The sequence below is a fragment of the Argentina silus genome (assembly GCF_951799395.1).
Source record: "Argentina silus genome assembly, chromosome: 20".
In the NCBI taxonomy this organism is placed as follows: domain Eukaryota; kingdom Metazoa; phylum Chordata; class Actinopteri; order Argentiniformes; family Argentinidae; genus Argentina; species Argentina silus.
This window is the reverse complement of record NC_139674.1, coordinates 2000680-2019597: the sequence shown is the minus strand read 5'-3', so window position 1 is coordinate 2019597 and position 18918 is coordinate 2000680. Positions and strand designations below refer to the sequence as shown.

The 18918-nt window shown below is 42.6% G+C and overlaps 1 protein-coding gene across 1 annotated transcript; it reads right to left on the bottom strand.

Moving 5' to 3' along the window:
- Positions 1-509: 509 nt before the first annotated feature.
- On the bottom strand, positions 510-17876 carry scaf11 (SR-related CTD-associated factor 11). Its single transcript, XM_083691973.1, has 14 exons — positions 17677-17876; positions 13884-13945; positions 11831-11976; positions 11522-11605; positions 11250-11332; positions 11057-11136; positions 10928-10965; positions 10582-10655; positions 8295-8420; positions 7980-8071; positions 4767-7010; positions 4101-4390; positions 1585-1704; positions 510-1027 (listed from the first exon to the last, which is right to left on the bottom strand). The coding sequence occupies exons 2-14, from the start codon at positions 13903-13905 to the stop codon at positions 932-934; spliced, it is 3495 nt and encodes a 1164-aa protein (XP_083548099.1). The 5' UTR covers positions 13906-13945; positions 17677-17876; the 3' UTR covers positions 510-931.
- Between the last annotated feature and the right edge of the window lie 1042 nt (positions 17877-18918).

Below are 18918 nucleotides of genomic sequence, written 5' to 3'. Positions count from 1 at the left end.
TTCATTGCTTTCTGGGTATTTCATACAATGTTCACGCAGCACATTTAATACAAGTAAGGGCCAGAGCCTTTTTTACCTGATCTGCCAAACCCATTCCTTACATTACATACTCACTGCTGATTGGCCAAAAGACCACTTACTCCCAACCAATCAGGTCCCTGACAATGACACTCAGACGTTTTCAGCACACAGCTTTGAGCTGTGGCAACAAAGAGTCATAAAGGCAATGCACATTTACCTAGGCTTCAATCTGAATTATAATTGTAGAATATTTATTAAAAAACAAACAAATGAGAACCAATGACATTATTTGTAAGCTAAGTAATCAAGAGGTCCTTGTGGAGACTGGAAGAAATGAATTGTACCAGCTGGCTCCACAAGAGGGCGCTCTCCTCTGTACTACCCGTAACGCCATGTCCATGGCCCTTACTCAACTGTTAGAAACTTGATTGCTTGCATCCTCTCCTTTGTCCTCCACTCGCATCATACTCAAAATGCATTGGAGGAGAAGACCTAGGTTCCTCCCCCCAAGATATTCTTTTCCAATGCTTTTTGAGAATAAGCAAGTGGAGGACGAAGGAAAGGACACAGGGAATCAAGTTGTTAACAGTTGAGAAAGGGCCACTCACCAGAGAAAACGTGCTTACCTCACACACAACCCCCCCCCCCACACACACACTCTGGGTTTCTTATAGCAGTTCCCAAGCCACAAGATCTACGTAAAATAAAGGGCTCTTGCACTACTATTTCCAACTGGATTTTTTTTTTAACAAAATATGAAATCTATAGAAAAATCTTCATTCAAGGTAAGAGATATCAAAAGGTCACACTCCAGTTTGTTTCAGCATGGAGGTATACAGCTGATTTATACAGCTGGTAAAAATTGCACTTAAGCAGATGATGGGCTAAGAGCATCCTGCTCAGCAGTTGTCTATTTCTTGCGGGCGTGTTTGTATTTGTCCACATAGGCCTTCACCAGGTTTGCCACTTTCCCAGAGTTCACCTCTCCACTCTTGCTATGGCAGATCTAAAAAAAAGAAAAGAAAAAGAAGTGACAACTTATCAAAATTAAGACCAGATGCTGTTGGACACCTGTTTGATGACTTTTATATTACTAACAAAATAATAATAACATAGTAAAGATTTTCTAGAAAAAACTGTAATAAGGTTGTCCTAAAAAAAATATAGTAATAACACAGGAGGGTGTGAGGAGAGTTACAGCTCACCAGGTCTGGAACATGAACAAAACTTTTGTTTTTGCACCTCAAATTCTTTTATTCACCTCCAAATCATTATACATTTTTCACTGAACTTTTGCTTGGTGTTAAAATCTTGTCAGAAATATTTCAAAAATCAAAACACTGACTGTACTTTAAACACCACATTTGTCCCTTAGCAGCAGTTAAGAATAATTAAAATTACTGTTTGAGTCACAAAAAGAACAAGCTAATGAAATTTTGTTTTCTTTAACAGTATACCTGTATGCCTTCACGATGCTCTTCAATATGATGGAAATATCGCACCACATGCTTGTTTCCTGTGTTCAAATTCATGTCAAAATGTTTCTGAATAATCTCCACTCACCTTTTCAACCGCTTTGCGGACAATCTCTTTGTACTCCTCCTTGGTGATGTCCTTCTTTTGGTAGTACGGTTTCATTGCCGTCTTCACTTCATTAATAGCCCTCTCCTGAACCTGTTGTTTCTACAGTGGAAATAGAGAAGAGAACATTCATAACGGCTCCAAATGATCTAATACAATGATAATTACCTCTACGCAATCTTGTGATAGGAGTTGTCTTATGCCACTATCTATGGTCAGGCACCCAGCAGGTAGGTAGGTAGGTCTCTCTCTCCCTCTCTCATTATTCACACTGATCTTCAGAAACTGCCCTCTGGTGGGTAGCCTCCAAACTGCTTTAACCTGGCATTTTAATAAATAAATCAAGTAGTAAATAAATCAAGCAGATGAAAAGGAAGACGAATGAAATTGCGCACTTCAGCCATTTAGGGGTCTGTGGAAAATTACACATTTCTTAAGTTCTGCAGATTCCTTATTATTTTTGTCTATTCTAAATGTAACAATTTAATTGCATATTGACTTGCGTATTGAATTGCCTTGAGAGTCAAAGAGGCACACCCCTATATACATGTGCCTTTTACGGAGAGTATTGAGGGCAACTTTTAGGATGAATGTTGAGATTCATATCACTGGCGGTGAACTTTTCCTTCTTGGAGCTATCTGCCTGGGCCTTGCTGTGCAGGCCATGCTGGGTGGAGGAAGATGGCAGGGCCTGGACATGGGCTGTAAACCACTAGTTAGCAACAGAAACTGGATGGCTAGATTAGTTTGCTAAAAAGTACCAAAAAGAGCCTGCAGAGTTCTGGAAAAAGATCTTGTGGACAAATGAGACTAACATGTACCAGAGTGATGGCAAATGTAAAGTGTGGAGAAAAAAAAGGAACTGCCAAAAATCTGTGTTATACCACCTCATCTGTGAAATATGGTGGAGCGAATGTTATGGCTTGGCTGCCACTGGAACTCTCTCACTTATCTTCATTGATTATGTAACTGCTGACAGCAGCAGCAGAATGAATTCTGAAGTGTACAGAAACATCTTGGAAGTATCTTGTCTGCTGCAGCAAATGCTTCTAATCTCATTGGACTGCCCTTCATCAAACAGCAAGACAATGACCCCAAACATACTGCCATAGCAACTACAGAGTTTTTCAGGCCCAAAAGAGGAAAGTTCTAAAGTGGCCAAGTCAATCCAAATTTAAATCCAATTGAACATGCATTTCATTTGCTGAAGAGGGAACTCAAGGCAAAAATACCTCAAAACAAACAACAACTTCAGACAGGCCTGGCTGAGCATCACCAGAGAATATACCCAGCGTCAGGTAGGGTCAATGGGTCACAGACTTCAGGCAGTGCAAAGGATTGTCGACCAAATACTAAAGATGAGAGCTTTATTTTGATATTATATGATTTTTCCAATACTTCTGGAGCCCTGAAACAGGGGGAGTATGTTTGCTGTACTTTCTGAATGGTGAAACCAATCAAAGAAAAAAACATTGAATTAAAGCTGAGAATCCCTACTTTGACCACATAGTACCCCATTGTTTGAATTCAAATCCAAACTGTTGGGAGTATAGAGCTAAAAGAAGACAAAATGATTCTTCTTTCCAATACTTGGAGTGCACTATATATTATTAAACTGTTATTTAGGCAGGGAGTCCTACTGAGAGAACAAGGTCACTTTTGCAGAGGACCCCTGCTTACAAACATAAAACAATCCTAAATGTAGACTACATTCAATATTACAAACATAATATGGTTAATTAATTCCATACAAATTACAAGTCAATGTACACAATATAATCAATTAAAACATATACATTGGATGACAGACCATTAGTCAAGGTTTTAAACTGACCTAATGACAAGATAATCTAATTTTAGTTTGTTTTGAAGGTCGTTCCATGTACTTGGAAACTAAAGGCTGATTTGCCTAGTTCACACAAAACGCTTTGTGGGTTAACCAAGCTTGGGACCTGGTTTGCTACTCTGGAGAGCGTGTCTGCCATAAAAGCAACAATGTAAGGTAAAATGAATATTTTAAAAGAACTGCTTTATACACAAATCAAATTCAATGGTATGTCCTTCTTGAAGTCAAATACTCCCAACCCACAGACTGATATAAAAGACAATGGTGGGTACGGAAACACTCTCTAGAAATGAATCACAGATTGATAAACCGAGTCTAAGGTTTGAGAACTGAGGCTGCCGTGTGCATGTGAATTGTGTCACCATAATTGAGGACAGGGAGGAGGCATCACCTGGACAATCCTATTCTCAAAGATGAAGGAGGAATCTATACAGAAAACCAAGTTTAACTAAGCTTTTTTAACTTGCATTTAAAAGACAGTTTATCATGAATCCGAATGCCCAGGTACGTATATGCAGATCATTGTAATCAATATCAGGATCTAGAGAAAAACATACATACCAATAAGCACCACTACAAAAGTTACATTGAATCCCCCTTTTCTGCCAAAAAATCTGAATCCTCAGTCCCACACTACCCAGGTTGCCCCTACCTGTGTGGCACGGCTATCAGGCTGTGCAGCTGACAGACTGCCCTGCTGCATCGGGGGAGGTGGTGGGGGAGGAGGAGGGAGGCCCTGGGTGGCCACAGCAGGAACTTGTTGGAGAGGCACTGCAGGGTAGAGGTGCACGGGGACTCGAGGGGGCATCCCATACGGGGTTGGCTGCAGACTGACTGGCAGGCCTCGTGGGTAGTGCAGGACGTTCATCTGGGGGGGCACCACATTCAGGAGAGCTGGAGCTTCGCCCGGGACCTGGGCATTGGACTCATTTTTAGGGGGCTCTGGAAACACAAAACTGAATGAATACATCACCATCATATCTGTAGATAGTTATTTTTTTTTAACCTCATTCATTATCTCCAGCACCATCCCAGTGACCTACATACTGTATCTGAACGGTCATTTTTCTACATTTTGTAGTAAAAAGGTCCTAAGAAAACAACTGTATGTTGATTAATTTTAAATTATTGGGTTCTTATAGCCATAATGGCAGTTGATTCACGACTTAAGTTCCCAAGTAAGCAAAACGTGGGGTGAAATTGTCTGGGGAACTTGACAACAGCCAGGGTAAGTCAGAAATTGCATGCAATTGTAAACTGAATATTCCGTTCAACTGATTTGTCAATATTGGACGTGCCATGTGGGAGAAGTTCTGACCTGCTGCTGTCGGCTGCTCCTCCTCTTGCCTGTTCCAGCCACCTCCCCCTGCACCTGCTCCTCGCTCTCTCCTGGAGTAATAGTTCTGCACGTCGGCCGGAAGCGTCCTCCTCACTGCCCAGCTGGAGGCTGACGACCAACCAGATCTGTCCAGCGCAGACTCGCCCATCTCCGGCTCTTTCCTACGGCCACCCCAGTTCTCGTTGAAGCGGCTGTATGAGTCACTCCCTGAATTGTTCACTGTCCCCGAGAACGTGTTTCTGGGCTGCCAGCGGTTTTCCACAGGCTCCCCCTGCTGGTTGCCGGTGCGGTAGCCTCCCCTCCCTGCTCCTCGGCCGTGCTCTGAACCGCCCCAGCCACCCTGAGCCCCGCAGCGGGCCCCAGAGTCTGCTGACCCTCCACTACGCTGCTGTTCCCAACGGCCACCAATCTCACGGCTCCTGGTCTCTGCATCAGCCCGGGTCTTCTCTGTGACCCAGTCAGGATTGTCCGACTGGACTCGGTCTGGGGAAGAATCCATGAATCCTCCGTTTTCAGAGCGGCCTGTCTCTCTAGAAGGAAAATTACCCAAGGGATTTCTCCGGGAGTCACTACCCTGCCCAGCCCTCCACCCATCCCCAGCTGAGCGGTCCCTCCTTCGGGGTGACTGCCCCCCTGAATCTGGTCGGTCCGGGGATGCCCCTCGCCTGTAGGGTCTGGTCCGAGATCTAGAGGGGGATCGAGATTTGGATCTGGACCGGCTTCTTGACCGCTTCCTGCTCTTCCTCTCACGGCTGCGCTCCTTCCTGGATATGTCTCTCTCCCCGTCCCTCTCCCTGCTGTGGGGTCTGGAAGAGCGGCTGGAAGGTGGGCTGCCCTCTCGCTCCTTAATGCGCTCTTGAGAGCATGACCGTGACCTCCTTGATGAGTCTCGTCTAGATTCTCTATTGGGAGACCAGGTGGTGGCAGAGGAGTGGAATCGAGACCTGCGCTGCTTCCCATTCCTCCTTTCCTGGCCCCTCTCTTCTGCAACTGAGCACTCCTGTTCTCTGCTGTTCCTCTCCTCAACAGCTTGGCTAGTGGACACAGGTGCTGTATGATCTGGACTTTCACTTTCCCCTGTTGGATCAGGGGTCAGGTTGTTGCTGTGCTCACTGCTAGGTGAATCGCAGTCCATTGGTATAGCATCTGTGTCATCCTCCGATAGATTGTCGTCTTTGCTCCTCTTGTTTGTGCCATCATGTAGCTGACGCATCTCAGCGTCTTCTGAAGCTTTCTCTTCTGAGGTGCCTTGAGCTTGCTGGGACATGCTTCTATCTGGGGAGTCACAGAGCAGAGAGCTACTTCTAGATTCCTGCTCTCTGGTGGGGCTGGGAGACACCTTCATTGAAGAGTCATCTTCCAGTTTCCCCTTTGCTGGATCTGCAGTGGGCTCCAAGGCATCTGCATCTTCCTCCACAAGTTGGCCTGATTGTAAAGACTGCGGGCTCTCAAATGGAGAGTTGGAAGGATAGGGCGAGTTGCTTTTTTCTAGGTCTTCCATGTCTCCATCAGAAACTGGGCCCCCATGTTCCTCCACTGCCTCCTGGTCCTTGTCATCAGACAGTCCAGAACTATTCAGAGCTGCATCTGATGACGGCGACTTCTGATCCTCTCCCTCCTCATCCTCCTGTTCCTTTGAGACACTGTTTTCATTTTTGCCCGGTTGAATCTCAGTTTTCTCCTGCTCCTGACCCAAATCGCTTATAGAAGGTTCTGAACTGTGTTCCTCATCGGCATGGCTGGAGCTGGGGTTCCCCGCTTGTGGGCTCCCTTCCCCGTCTGAGTGCTGCAATTCCAAGCTGTTCTCCTTTTGCTCTCCCCCTTTACTGTGCTTCTCCTCCTTTTCATCTTCCCCCTTGCTTTCCTCTTCCTCCTCACTTCCTGTTGGGCTACTGAGGACTCTGGGAGAGGCCTTTCTCCTAGCTGGGGCTTTCCTCTTGCCACTGGACTTACGATTAGCTGCCTGCTTGCCCTTCCTTTTGCCAGTCGCTGAGGATGCTTTGCCTGCTTTTGTGGGCTGGTTTGTGGATGAGTCTGAGTCTGAGGACTGGGATTGTGATGATACAGGGTCTTGCGTCGTAGCTGGTTCCTGGGCCCTGCTGTTTCGGCCAGAGCGTCTGCTAGTCAGTGACTGTTTGGTGGGGGCTCTAGAGCCTGATGCCCCGGTACCCTTCTTCTCCCCTCCTTTGGGGCAGGTGACTGCACAAACTCTTCCTTGAAAGACTGTTGGAGGGGCATCATGAATAATATCAGGTGAGGGTTTTGACAAAAGCATAGCATATAACACAAAGAATGCAGGGTTTGATCTAGGGTGGGCGGTATAGCGGTAATCTCGCAGGATTTGAAAATGCCCACGGTATGCTTTTCAATACAGTCATGAAATTTCTGCTCCATTATCTATCAAACTGCCAAATTAAGTGCTGTTTGTCAATTCACAATGTGTAACAGCGCAACTGCCAGCGGGGTTGCATAAAGAATTACAAATGTAACTTTTAGGGTGTTGCACATGACCTCTTCCACTTAAGGCTAGAGAAGGAGAAAAAAAGATGACTAGCGCTAATGACTTGACTATAAAAAAATGCCATTGCTGCTACATGGCAGCATTTCGTGCTCTGACCCAATGACAAAGGAGAGCCTGCAGATTTGGACAAGGTTATTTGCAAGACTTGCATGAAAATGATGACGGCCAAAAATGGGAACTAATCGACACCCGCACATTAAACTGAAACACCCATTAACAGTTGCATGGATAAGATATCTTTAATTTTCAGTGGGTGAGTGTGTTGTGCACCAGGAGCTGGCTTTATGTGTGTAGCTAAATAGCGAATGTTAACAATGTAGGTAAAAAAAAAGCTTTTCAAAACATCATTAAACATTAACTGCCAAGCACATGACAGAGTACTACCTCGTTACTTTTGTTAATTGAATAGGCCACTAGATTTAGCTTGCAGAACATGCAGTAAAATACGCAAGGAAAACTTCTGCTGTCACCTGGTGCGCTCAGAGTCTGGGTGCACTCGTTATGCATTATTATTATGCATTATGCAACGTGTGCTGCTACACTTGGTCGAAATGTTTTTATTTTTTAAAGGTATTACCAGTGTAGCAGGTATTTTGGCAAAGGTATACAGGTTTGAGAATTCTGATACCGGTATAAGCCTACTTTGAAGAGGAGTATATAGTGGGACTCACCAAAGTGCCCCGGGCCGAGGGATGAGGCAGAGGTAGAGAGGGGTCGCAGAGGAAAGGGGCTGCTACTCCACTCAGGGGGGTTGAGACAATGTCTGCGGGAGCAACATTAGATCAGAGCTTTGCACAAATGTTGACCACACTCTGGTACGGCCTCATTTCAACTAACATATGCATATTCATACCTGGATCTTATCAGTTGCATACTCACCAATCACATAACAAGGGTTCACATAAGCAGTAGGCATGAGCAGTTAAAATTCAGAAGGCGTAAAATAAACATTAACTTCACCAGAAGTCCCAGAGTACCACTCTCACCTTGAGTTGCCTCTGGCCGCAATGGGCACAGCTACGGACAGCCATGGACAAACTTGTGCCTGGCGACTGCACTGTTTACAGCTAGCCTCAAAAGGTTCTTCCTCAGCCACCCAAAGGGGCTCTGCACTGCAAAGTAGACAAAGCACTCAATATATACACAGTAATTGATACATTGTTTATAGGCATTCTGGTTAAAGTATTGAGTGTATTATGGGTTGGATATCATTAGGATTTAATCGATGTCGGTACCAATTTGGGTTCTTCTTAATGATTCAGTTCTGTTAACAGTTCCTCATTAAAATGAAGAGCAAAAATGACTCCACTGTTCTTTTTCAGTTTAGTACTGCAGCAATGCATTTTATTGGATGGTATTTGTGTCCATATTGGTTTCACCATTCAGAACTTACAACACTTTTTATGCATAGTCCGCCTATGTCAGGGTACCCAAAAATGATGGGACAATTGGCATGACAGGTGTTTTTGGTTCGTCAGGTGTGTTCTGTCACATCATTTGAGCAATCATGAGAGCGCTCTCAATATCTAGTATTGATTCTAGGCTTTGCATTTGCCTTTGGAGTCTGCTATTGGTGTCTGTCAATACAAGGACCAAACAGACTTCAATGAAAATCAGGGAAGCCGTTATGAGGCAAAAATATCACAAAAATGTAAATCAGAAACATAGCCAAAACCATAAACCTACACAAATGAACAGTTTGGAACATTATATATTAAAAGGAAAGAAAGCACTGGTGAGCTCAGAAATCGCAAACGGCCTGGTGGGCCAAGGAAGAGGACCAACCACCATAATTAAGAAAAACTCCAAAACAACCATCACACAGATCTGAAACACTCTCTAGGAGGTAGAGTGTTTGAATGTGTCAGAGACTACCATCTGCAGAAGACTTCATCAGCAGAACTACAGAGGCTACAGTGCAAGGTGCAAAGTTAGCCACAAAAGCCAGGTTATGGTTTGCTAAAAAGTACCGAAAAGAGTGACGGCAAGAGTAAAGTGTGGCGAAAAAAAGGAACTGCACAACATTCACAGCATACCACCTCATCTTCGAAATATGGTGGAGGGGGTGTTATGGCTTGGGCATGTATGGTTTCCATTGGAACTGGCTCACTTGTCTTCATTGATGATGTAACTGCTGATGGCAGCAGCTGGATGAATTCTGAAGTGTACAGAAAGTACAAGCAAATGCCTCAAAACTCATTGGATGGCGCCTCAAAATACAGTAGGACAATGACCTAAAACATACTGCCATAGCAACTAGGGAGTTCAAAGTTCTTGACTGGCCAAGTCAATCTCCAGATTTAAATCCTACTGAATTTGCTGAAGAGGAGACTTGAGGCAAATCGTCCTCAAAACAAACAACTTACAGTACAGGCCTGGCAGAGCATCACCAGAGAGTATGCCCAGCGTCTGTTGGGGTCAATAGGTCGCAGACTTCAGGCATTTATTGCATGTAAAGGATTGTCGACCTAATACTAAACATAAGTACTTAATTTGGACATTTAATAAATCTGTCCCATTACTTTTGGCTACCCAGAAATAGGGGGACTGCATAAAAAGTGGTGTAATTTCTAAGTGGTGAAACCAATATGTACACAAATAGCATCAAATAAAAGATCTACTTTAACCTCATAGTAATTATTTGAACACGAGTGCATCATTTGGACATTTGATAATGTCCCATCACCTTTGGGTACGCTGAAATAGGGGGACTATGCATAAAAAGTGTTGTGAATGAAGAGGGCACTCCTGCGAAAGATTAATCCCAGCCATTCTCATGATTTGCTTATATAGGACTCAGAGCAGACTGGTAGGTAGCAGCAGGATGGTGATCCTTGGTGCATCAAGAACAGAACTAGTCTGTTCAATCATCTACCGATGGTACATACATATTCAGTGGTCAGTAGTTGGGTGGATGGATGTGTCAAGGACTTAACTTTTTCAAACAACAATTTGATTTGGTAAATCTATGACAGTCAAGAGAAAACTTTCATATAATTTGGAAAAAATTAGTAGCGTGTGCGCGTCAGCTAAAACATGACAAACATTTTCTGGTCTACAGCTGCAAAAGCCTGGCTGGAAACCTGTTGTATTAGGATGTTATCTTTTTTCTTTTTTTTTTACTACGAAATGTAGAAAATCGTTTTCACATATGTAGACACTGGTATGGTGCTAGAGATAATGCATTTGGGGTTACAAATCTGTTCCCCTTTAAATAACACATTGTCTATCAGTGACCTGCTTATGAGGTTGACTTAGGGGTGGCCTACTCACATGCCCTGTGTCAGAGTGCCCAGAGTGGAGTCTGCCGTGGATAGGGACCAGGGGCCACAGAGAGCGCCTCTCACCTGAACAGGTAAGACAAGCTAAAAATTAGGCTTGACCTTCACAAATCAATTCCAAGAGGACAGGGTACAGAGCTGTTACTACTAATTTGACTTACAACTGGTAATTTCAGAAAATTAGGTCTGAATCAACCAAAACAGAATTGTTCGCATGCATAACATATCCATACAGTTGCTGTCTAAATCTGCATTTAAATCATCACAGCTGCCCTAACATGGACCTTTTACGGTTGGGGATTATGAAATAGTTATTGCAGGGTTTTGAAATTACAAACCTTTTTCTTGCTCATCGCAAAAGGGTCATCGTCGTTGCCTGAGGGTTACAATTAATGTTGTTAACTATGCATGTTGTGTAAATTAGGGAAACAGTAGTGTTTACGTGACATGGATAAGCAAGCACACACATTTCCTAATGAGGCCTTTCACTTTCGCATCTGATGTCTTCTCCATCTTCTGTCGTTGCAATCTTCCTTCTTGCTTGTTTCTGAAAAAAATGTTTTTTTACATCTGTCATAAAAGGGAAATACTACACAACTGCAAATAATGTGAAAGCCTTAACTAATTCTGCTGATGCAATGTGGACCACAGTGCACTCACTTTAACAAACAGCCGGTGGATTCCATGTCTGTGCAGCCACATCTCTCAGGCTCTGATTGGCTGACTTTCTTCTTCACCGGAACCTGACAATCACATCATAGCAAGTAAATTTGGGCCTCACCAGATTAAATTAGCATCACCCAAATACAAACATTGTGGTTTCTGTCATTTTCCAGAACAAAAAAAAAATCCAGCCATATTGTAAAGCACTTTGTGATAAAACTGTGTTTTTAAACAGTGCTATACAAATAGAAATAGAAACCACTGCTAACCTTAACACATCCTAACACTGTGTCCCGTTTGTAGACAACATCAAAAGGCCGTCTGTCCACTGGGCAGGATGGAACTGTCTGCAACTTAAAGACACAGTTAAGGCAGTATCCACATTTCTCGCTTGTGACACCGACATGTTGATGAAAATATCTCAATGCATAAGTTATGTGAAAAATGACATGCAAATCTTAAATAAGCCCTTTAAGAATAATGCAAGACCATGGCATATTACAACAGGCTACTTGCAACATCTACTGTTGTCACCAATGCTGATGTTTCTGGGATGATAGGGTGGATGTGAAGCTTACCTCTGCCCATCTGAGGAGGCAGCTGAGGCAGAAGACATGGCAGCAGCTTTCAGGCATGGCAAGATCACCACGGCCCAAGACGCCCAGGCAGATAGGACACCGCTCCGCCTCTTCAGTGTCTGTACCATCCTCTGGAGCCTGCCCACCTGACACCCAGAGAGACAAGGCACATCCACTTCTCATTTAAAGGGTAGGTAGTATATAATAAAATGTGTAGAAATGCATATAATATGAACCCCCCCCCCCCCCCAAAAAAAAGCACCCCCACAAAACGTATGAACACTTTAAATACTGAAGTAATGTAATTTGGGTATCACTTTACATTAAGGTCATATTCGTGAAGGGCTTTGTGGGGGGACATGCAGCGTTCGGCCTGTAGAGGGAGTTACAGGACCGTGGCCAGGGTTGTGTCGGCGAGGCTTCGTTGCACACTTGTTGCAAATAAAGCCTCGTTGACTGGTGCTTAAGATGTGTGTGCCTCTGCTTTTTCAGTAGGTGGGCTGGGAACGGCAAAGAAGGAGACTGACGGCTGTATGAGTGTGCAAATAAACGGGACCAAATCCCTCAATAAGATACTGCGTCTGCCTCTGTGTACGCACCCCGGTAGCCCTCTTTACCGCTTGAAATGTAACAATGTTCGTTCGTACACAGAGGCAGACGCAGTATCTTATTGAGGGATTTGGTCCCGTTTATTTGCACACTCATACAGTTTTAGCTTTTCAGCCCGTTTTAGCGACTTTCCAGCCGTCAGTCTCCTTCTTTGCCGTTCCCAGCCCACCTACTGAAAAAGCAGAGGCACACACATCTTAAGCACTAGTCAACGAGGCTTTATTTGCAACAGGTGTGCAACGAAGCCTCGCCGACACAACCCTGGCCACGGTCCTGTAGCTCCCTCAACAGGCCGAACGCTGCATGTCCCCCCACAGGCTTATAAATGCTTTATAATTAGTTAATAAATCACTTAACTTATTAATTAGAAACCATTTACAAACAGTTATGTCATTAGTTTAGATTGATCGATATTCACTTGGTGCTTGCCAAATAGGGAGCTTGCAATAAGGAGCCAGTTATTAATGCTAGAGAAATGCACATACAAATGCTTCGAAAACTAACCCTTATGTGAAATAATGCAACATTATTTGGAATTGTTGTTTAGTGGTTGCACAGTTGGGAAATTGTATTTGCTAATTTTTACAACTGATTTGTGTGATTATGGGCCTAATTACTCTTAATTAATGTACTCTATCCCGCTATCCTACAATTACCACAATGACTCTTAGCATAGCGTAATAGTCTGAAGCAATGATGGTCAAGGTCTGTAGGTTTGGATTTAATGGCTGCTACTGGGACACAATGAGGTCACTCTGTCTGTTACAGCAAGTTATCTGGTTACAATTCAGCATGACTAGTATTTAAACCATTTATAGGGCAGTACTCTTATTTTTAAGAGAAAAATACATAAGTTTGACATTCATACTAGATGTGCAAGCTCTCTCGTGTTGCTATCTTGACTCAGTATTTGGTCAAAAAAAACTATTAAATGATACAACATTTACAAACGATCTGTAGGCGATGGTTTTTTCAGATTTTTCAGCCTCATAATGGTTTCCTTGACTTTTAGTGACACCTCTTTGGTCCTCATGTTGACAGACACCAATAGCAGACTCCAAAGGCAAACGCAAAGCCTGGAATCAAGACTAGACATTGACAGCTCTCTTATACCTGCAAAAATTGTGTGACAGAACACACCTGTCCCAATACTTTTGGTACCATGAAATGGTATAAATGGTGAAACCAATATACAAATACCCTCAAATAAAAGCTGAGAATGTGCATGTTAACCTCATGGTAATTGTCTGATTTAGGGTTAGGGTAAATCCAAACTTTTGGAGTATAGAGTCAAAGGAAGAACAAATGATAGATGGTAGTAGTTCCATCTCTGCCCTCTGATAGACAAGGTGGAATTTCCACCGTGTTGCTAATCCCATCCTTTCAGATCTACACATGTGCCAAGTTATTTCTAGACTGACACTCTAACAAGGCAGACACTCACCATTTCCTGATCCCCCAGGCATCTTTGGCACAGTGATGCGTTGTCCCTGATGACCCAGTGACCTGTGAAAAATAGAATAAAGAGATAGAACAAAAATCACTATTAAGGAATACATGCCTATGATGCCTATTTTGGGAAAAGGGTTGATTCATTGTTTAACAGATTTAATTTTCAGAAATGTGAGGTGACAAAGAAAAAAAAATGACAGTATTAAAGTGTAGGAATATCCATCTTAGATGGATGAAGAGGTACAACAGGAGACAAATAAAAATAAACATGAAAAGTCTGAGAAATATTATGCTACATTCAGTCTGAGTATTAAATACATTAATATTAATGAGTTTGGGGTCCCTGCTTAGCTTAAGTTATTGGTGTTTTGGTTATGAAAAGGTGAGACAGTTGTAATTACCTCATTATGAGTTATCAAAATCAATGGATAGGCCTATATAGTATACATTATTTGAAATTACTGGGAAAATTACAGACTGTGGCTTTAATGAAAATGCTGCTATTTAAACATCAGCCATGTTTGACCTGAAACCTATAAAGCATATTCAAGCCCACTGTAGCCTAATGATGAATTAACTTGCACTTCTGTCTTTCCTAAAAATACAACACTGCCCCTTTAAGACCCCAGAGTGCCTATCTTGCTAAGCAAGAGCCCAAATTTGTGGTTCATACCTGGTGAAAATAATAACTCTAAATAAATAATTTAATTTGGGGGCCACTTCGCCTCATGCTTTTTTTTTCCCAATGTATAGTGAAGCGGGGCATTCATTAAACAGCTTGTTTAATCAAGTTTGTATGGCCTAAAGGCCAATTTATGCTTGATCTGGCGGAGCGGAGTGTCTGCATGGCAAACATAGAATTGGGTCTGCAGGAAGTGCCACGCACCTCCCAAATTTTGTAACAATTCAAATTTGTCGTCACCCGTGACCAGCAACATTTCTATTTGCCGGACAATACACAATTTTTGTCCATAGGCCAAAATCATAACCTGCAGAATATAAATATAACTGAAGACAGGTGCCAGCTTTTCGTTTGACAGCAAAAGTGGGTCTGACTGGGAGTTAGCTTAACTAAGTCTGCCAGCTAGAGTAATTTAGGCCTACTTGTATTCACCATCAATTAGCAACTAACACATAGTAAAAAGGAAACACTAAAAAGAACAGGAATTACACTATATAATTCCACTAAATATCTCCTTCCTTATTGACCAGAGGTCATTCCATGTGAAATCAATGGAAAAAAAAGAGGATTTCAACACCCACCATCTCAGATTGTTCGGCAATGGTATATATAGTTTAAAATGTCCTACCTGATAATGATTAAGACATGAGAAATCCAAAACAGTCAATTCACCCATGAACCCTCAAACCCCTCCTTAGAACATTTGATCAGGCAGTACAGAATATCAGTTCTCTATGTCTGACAAGCAATATGAAGCTGTAATCTACATCTGGTTATCTGGAGGTTGCCCTGTCCAAAGGTATGAATCACTGAAGCTGTGAGTCTAATGTCCCATTATACAGTGTGATAGTACCAGATTCTGTCCACTAGGTTGCACTGTCCCTGTTATTAGGTGAAATAGTGCAAACAAAATTAATTGTTCTCAGTGCTAATTCACAACTTAACCCTTTACCTGCCTGGTGTTGCATATAGGCAACAATGTATTTAAACACCTGGTAAAATGTGCGTACGTGATCAATTCACAAAAGGAAAGTACTGCCTTGAACATGAGATCCTAATGAACACTCTTAGCAATATTTGGTGGCTGATTGTTGTAATTACACAGGGCAAAAAATTAACACCCACCACCTGCCAAATGCGGGTAGATTTTGGCATTGGCAGGTAAATCTGTAAATCTTACGAACCATCTTACCAGCCACTTTGGCGGGTAGCCAACAAAGTTTCGCAAATATATGCTTCAATTTAAAAATGAAACTGGTGCGATCCGCAATTACTGTCACCATCGATTGAACATTTGTGACAACACTTCTCCTGCCTCCTCCAGCTGACTGTAACGACTGCCCACTCACGCTTTCCTGATTTTCATTTTACATCCCAACCATTTTAGCCAGCCCTAGCAGTGCACACATTGTCAGCTCCCAGCAGGTGCAGATAACAGCCGAGACTAGATGGAACTGGCCATTTAGAATGCTGTGGTAAAATGCAGCAAGACTGTTCAGAATACAAAGGTAAGAAAACGATGTAGCTGAAGTTATCTTGTTGTTTGAGATACCAGTGTTGCATTTTGCAAGGAAAAAACCCTGTTTGCTAACTTATCTTAGTAGATTTACTAACAACTGTACAAAGCAAGCTTCAAAGTAACTCACCAAAAATGTAATAGCATCCAACTGCAAACATAAATGGTGCATAAATCCACATAAGAGACACTGTAGCTGCTAACAAATTGGTCAACATTATAGCCAGCTAAAAAAACATTGGGAAGGGGGTCACGAGCCAAACTGTCAATTCAACTTGTAAACGTCCCACCCCGTCAATCATGTAGTCTGCTGGCTTGAGAAGTCGTGATCAGCAAAAAACAATCAATTGAAGTATGTAACCTAACATTCACCCAGAAATCATGTGTAAATCAAAAATGTGTAAAACAAAGTCACTTTAGTGGGCCTTTAAAGTCAATGTGTTTTTCCAGTTGGAATTGTTAGAAGTGCATAGAGTTGTACAATTTGTTCAACTTTGCTATCACGGTAGTTTTTTTGGCATCTGATTGAAAGTAACAAATTGAGTCCCAGGGTCATTCAGCTGCCCATAACATACCACCTCTAATGGAGGAACCCACCCTGTACAATTTCTAATTCCTGGGACAGGCAGGGGAAACAGGTTTAAAAACATTGTAATGGTAGAAGTCTTAATAGGCCATGGATGTGTCACAACAGGCCAAATGGCAACAAAGCATTCATATTTGAATACATCAGGTTGCTATTCATTGGCCAACCGTTCCTCTAGTCTAGCTTAATAGCAATTAAGTTACAATCAAAGGCAGGAGTACTTGTTTGGCCAATCAAATTAGAAAAGGCATCATAACAAGTTATTAAGTGACACCAAATGATAAGCTTATGAAAATGATAGCACTCTTGAGACAAGCCTGCTGCCAGTTCTGGAACACTGGTGACGACGTTGGCTAACCAACAACTAGCTAGCTAGGGCAGCTAGCTAGTTAAACTTTGATTGGTGGCACACAACCCTTTTTGCTAGACAACTCCTTTATCCAGCCATTATACAACCACAAGTTCCCTGTAACTAGCTTTAACTTCTTACTCAGTTAGCTAACAAAGCTAACTGCGTTGCCTTTGCAAGGTCAACAAGTAACCAGCTGTTAGCGAAGATCATAGCTAGCAAATTGGGTAACTTGAAAACTACCTGGTTATCACAACACAGCCTGATTTGCGGTGAGCCAGATGGGGGTTATTGCTGAGCCAGCTATCTGGTGGCCAATGCTAGATAGCAAGGTAGCTAATACAGCTGTATCACTTCCATGGCCTGCCAAGTTACAGTACTCTGCAAGGCTGCACACTACTAGGCTACTTGCTAGCTCGCTACACGAACCGTTAGCTAGCTACAAGCGTTTGCGCTACAATCATCAGCGAAGTGATAGCTAGTTGGCTTGCTAATAAATATGTTTGCCGAAACTGCTATGTTGCTGCACACGTTATCTGACTAGCTTCAAGGGTAGGGGATAAATAGCCAGCTATCTAATGTATTTGGATTGCTAACGGCTAGCTTACTTAGCTAAGTTAGGTAAGCTAGCTAGCTTTATTTGTTTACTTACCCCAAACGGTAGCTATAGCTAGCAAACTAGGGTTGAATTATCTTTGTTGACTGTCCAACTTGTTTGGGGTATTTCTTTGTCTCCGTTACAAGAAGAGAAACGGAATGTTCCCAGGTAGGAAGCACTAAAAACTCGTTACAAGTTTGATAACGTCTCGGCCACATGTCTCGATGCCTGTCCGAGACTTGTGGAATGTGTAGTAGTACACACTTGTACGGCACCGCATGGTGTCGCTGTAATGATATTTCAAAGTGAAAGAGATGTGAAACCTCATATTGCCTTCCGTTCACTAAAAGTATGTACTATTAACCTACATACTATTTAGAACCTACTGTTTAGTAAATATGCACTAAGCGACCAATTTCAACACACTACACCTCATTCGTACTGAGAAACAGTCATCTGTGGCTCAACCATGTTGTTCATAATTGGTCCAATTTCGCTACTGCCCGCCCCCCTACCTGCTCCATAGGTACTCACGCCAGAAGCGTTAAAATCCCTGAAATCTGAAGCCACGCCCCTCTACTGGGGTACGGAATTCAAGTTTCCTCATTGACCCTCACTATAAATAGCGTTCACTTCATGAGTTTGGGGTGTCATGATTGTACCCCACTGAAAACCCATTGGAAACCACACTTCCATACCCTCGTAGGGAGCTGTGAAACGTCACTCGTCACGTAAGTATCTATTGAATTGTAGGACTAAAATCGTATTGGACTTCCTGAATCATGTTAGTCCGGTGTCCTGCTAAATACATTTATTACATTTATGGCATTTAAATCCGACTCGGGTACGCAGCAGACTCGGGTACCGTTCGGGGACTCAGATGCTCAGATGCTGCCTTTGTTGTCATTTCTGTATATTGCGCAATAATCAGTATTATGTATTTAATGGATTTGTTCGGGTGTAATTTAGCTAATATGCGTTTGTACAGTGCATTCGGAAAGTATTCAGACCCCTTCACTTTTTCCACATTTTGTTATGTTACAGCCTTATTCTAAATTCATTTCCCCCTCATCAGTCTACACACAATACCCCATAATGACAAAGCCAAAAACAGTTTTTTAGAAATGTTTGATAATTTATTAAAAATAAAAAAATGAAATATTTTGTCACATTTACATAAGTATTCAGATCCTTTACTCAGTACTTTGTTGAAGCACCGTTGGCAGCGATTACAGCCTCAAGTCTTCTTGGGTATGACGCTACAAGTTTGTCACACCTGTATTTGAGGAGTTTCTC

Bases quoted from the DNA above. Each gene is read 5' to 3' on its own strand.
- scaf11 (XM_083691973.1), bottom strand. From the start codon at position 13,905: ATGCCTGGGGGATCAGGAAATG. The intron at 8,072-8,294 runs GTGAGAGTGGTA...TTGCTCCCGCAG, and splicing joins GCGGCCAGAGGCAACTCAAG to ACATTGTCTCAACCCCCCTG. The intron at 7,011-7,979 runs GTGAGTCCCACT...CCCCTCCAACAG, and splicing joins CCTCGGCCCGGGGCACTTTG to TCTTTCAAGGAAGAGTTTGT.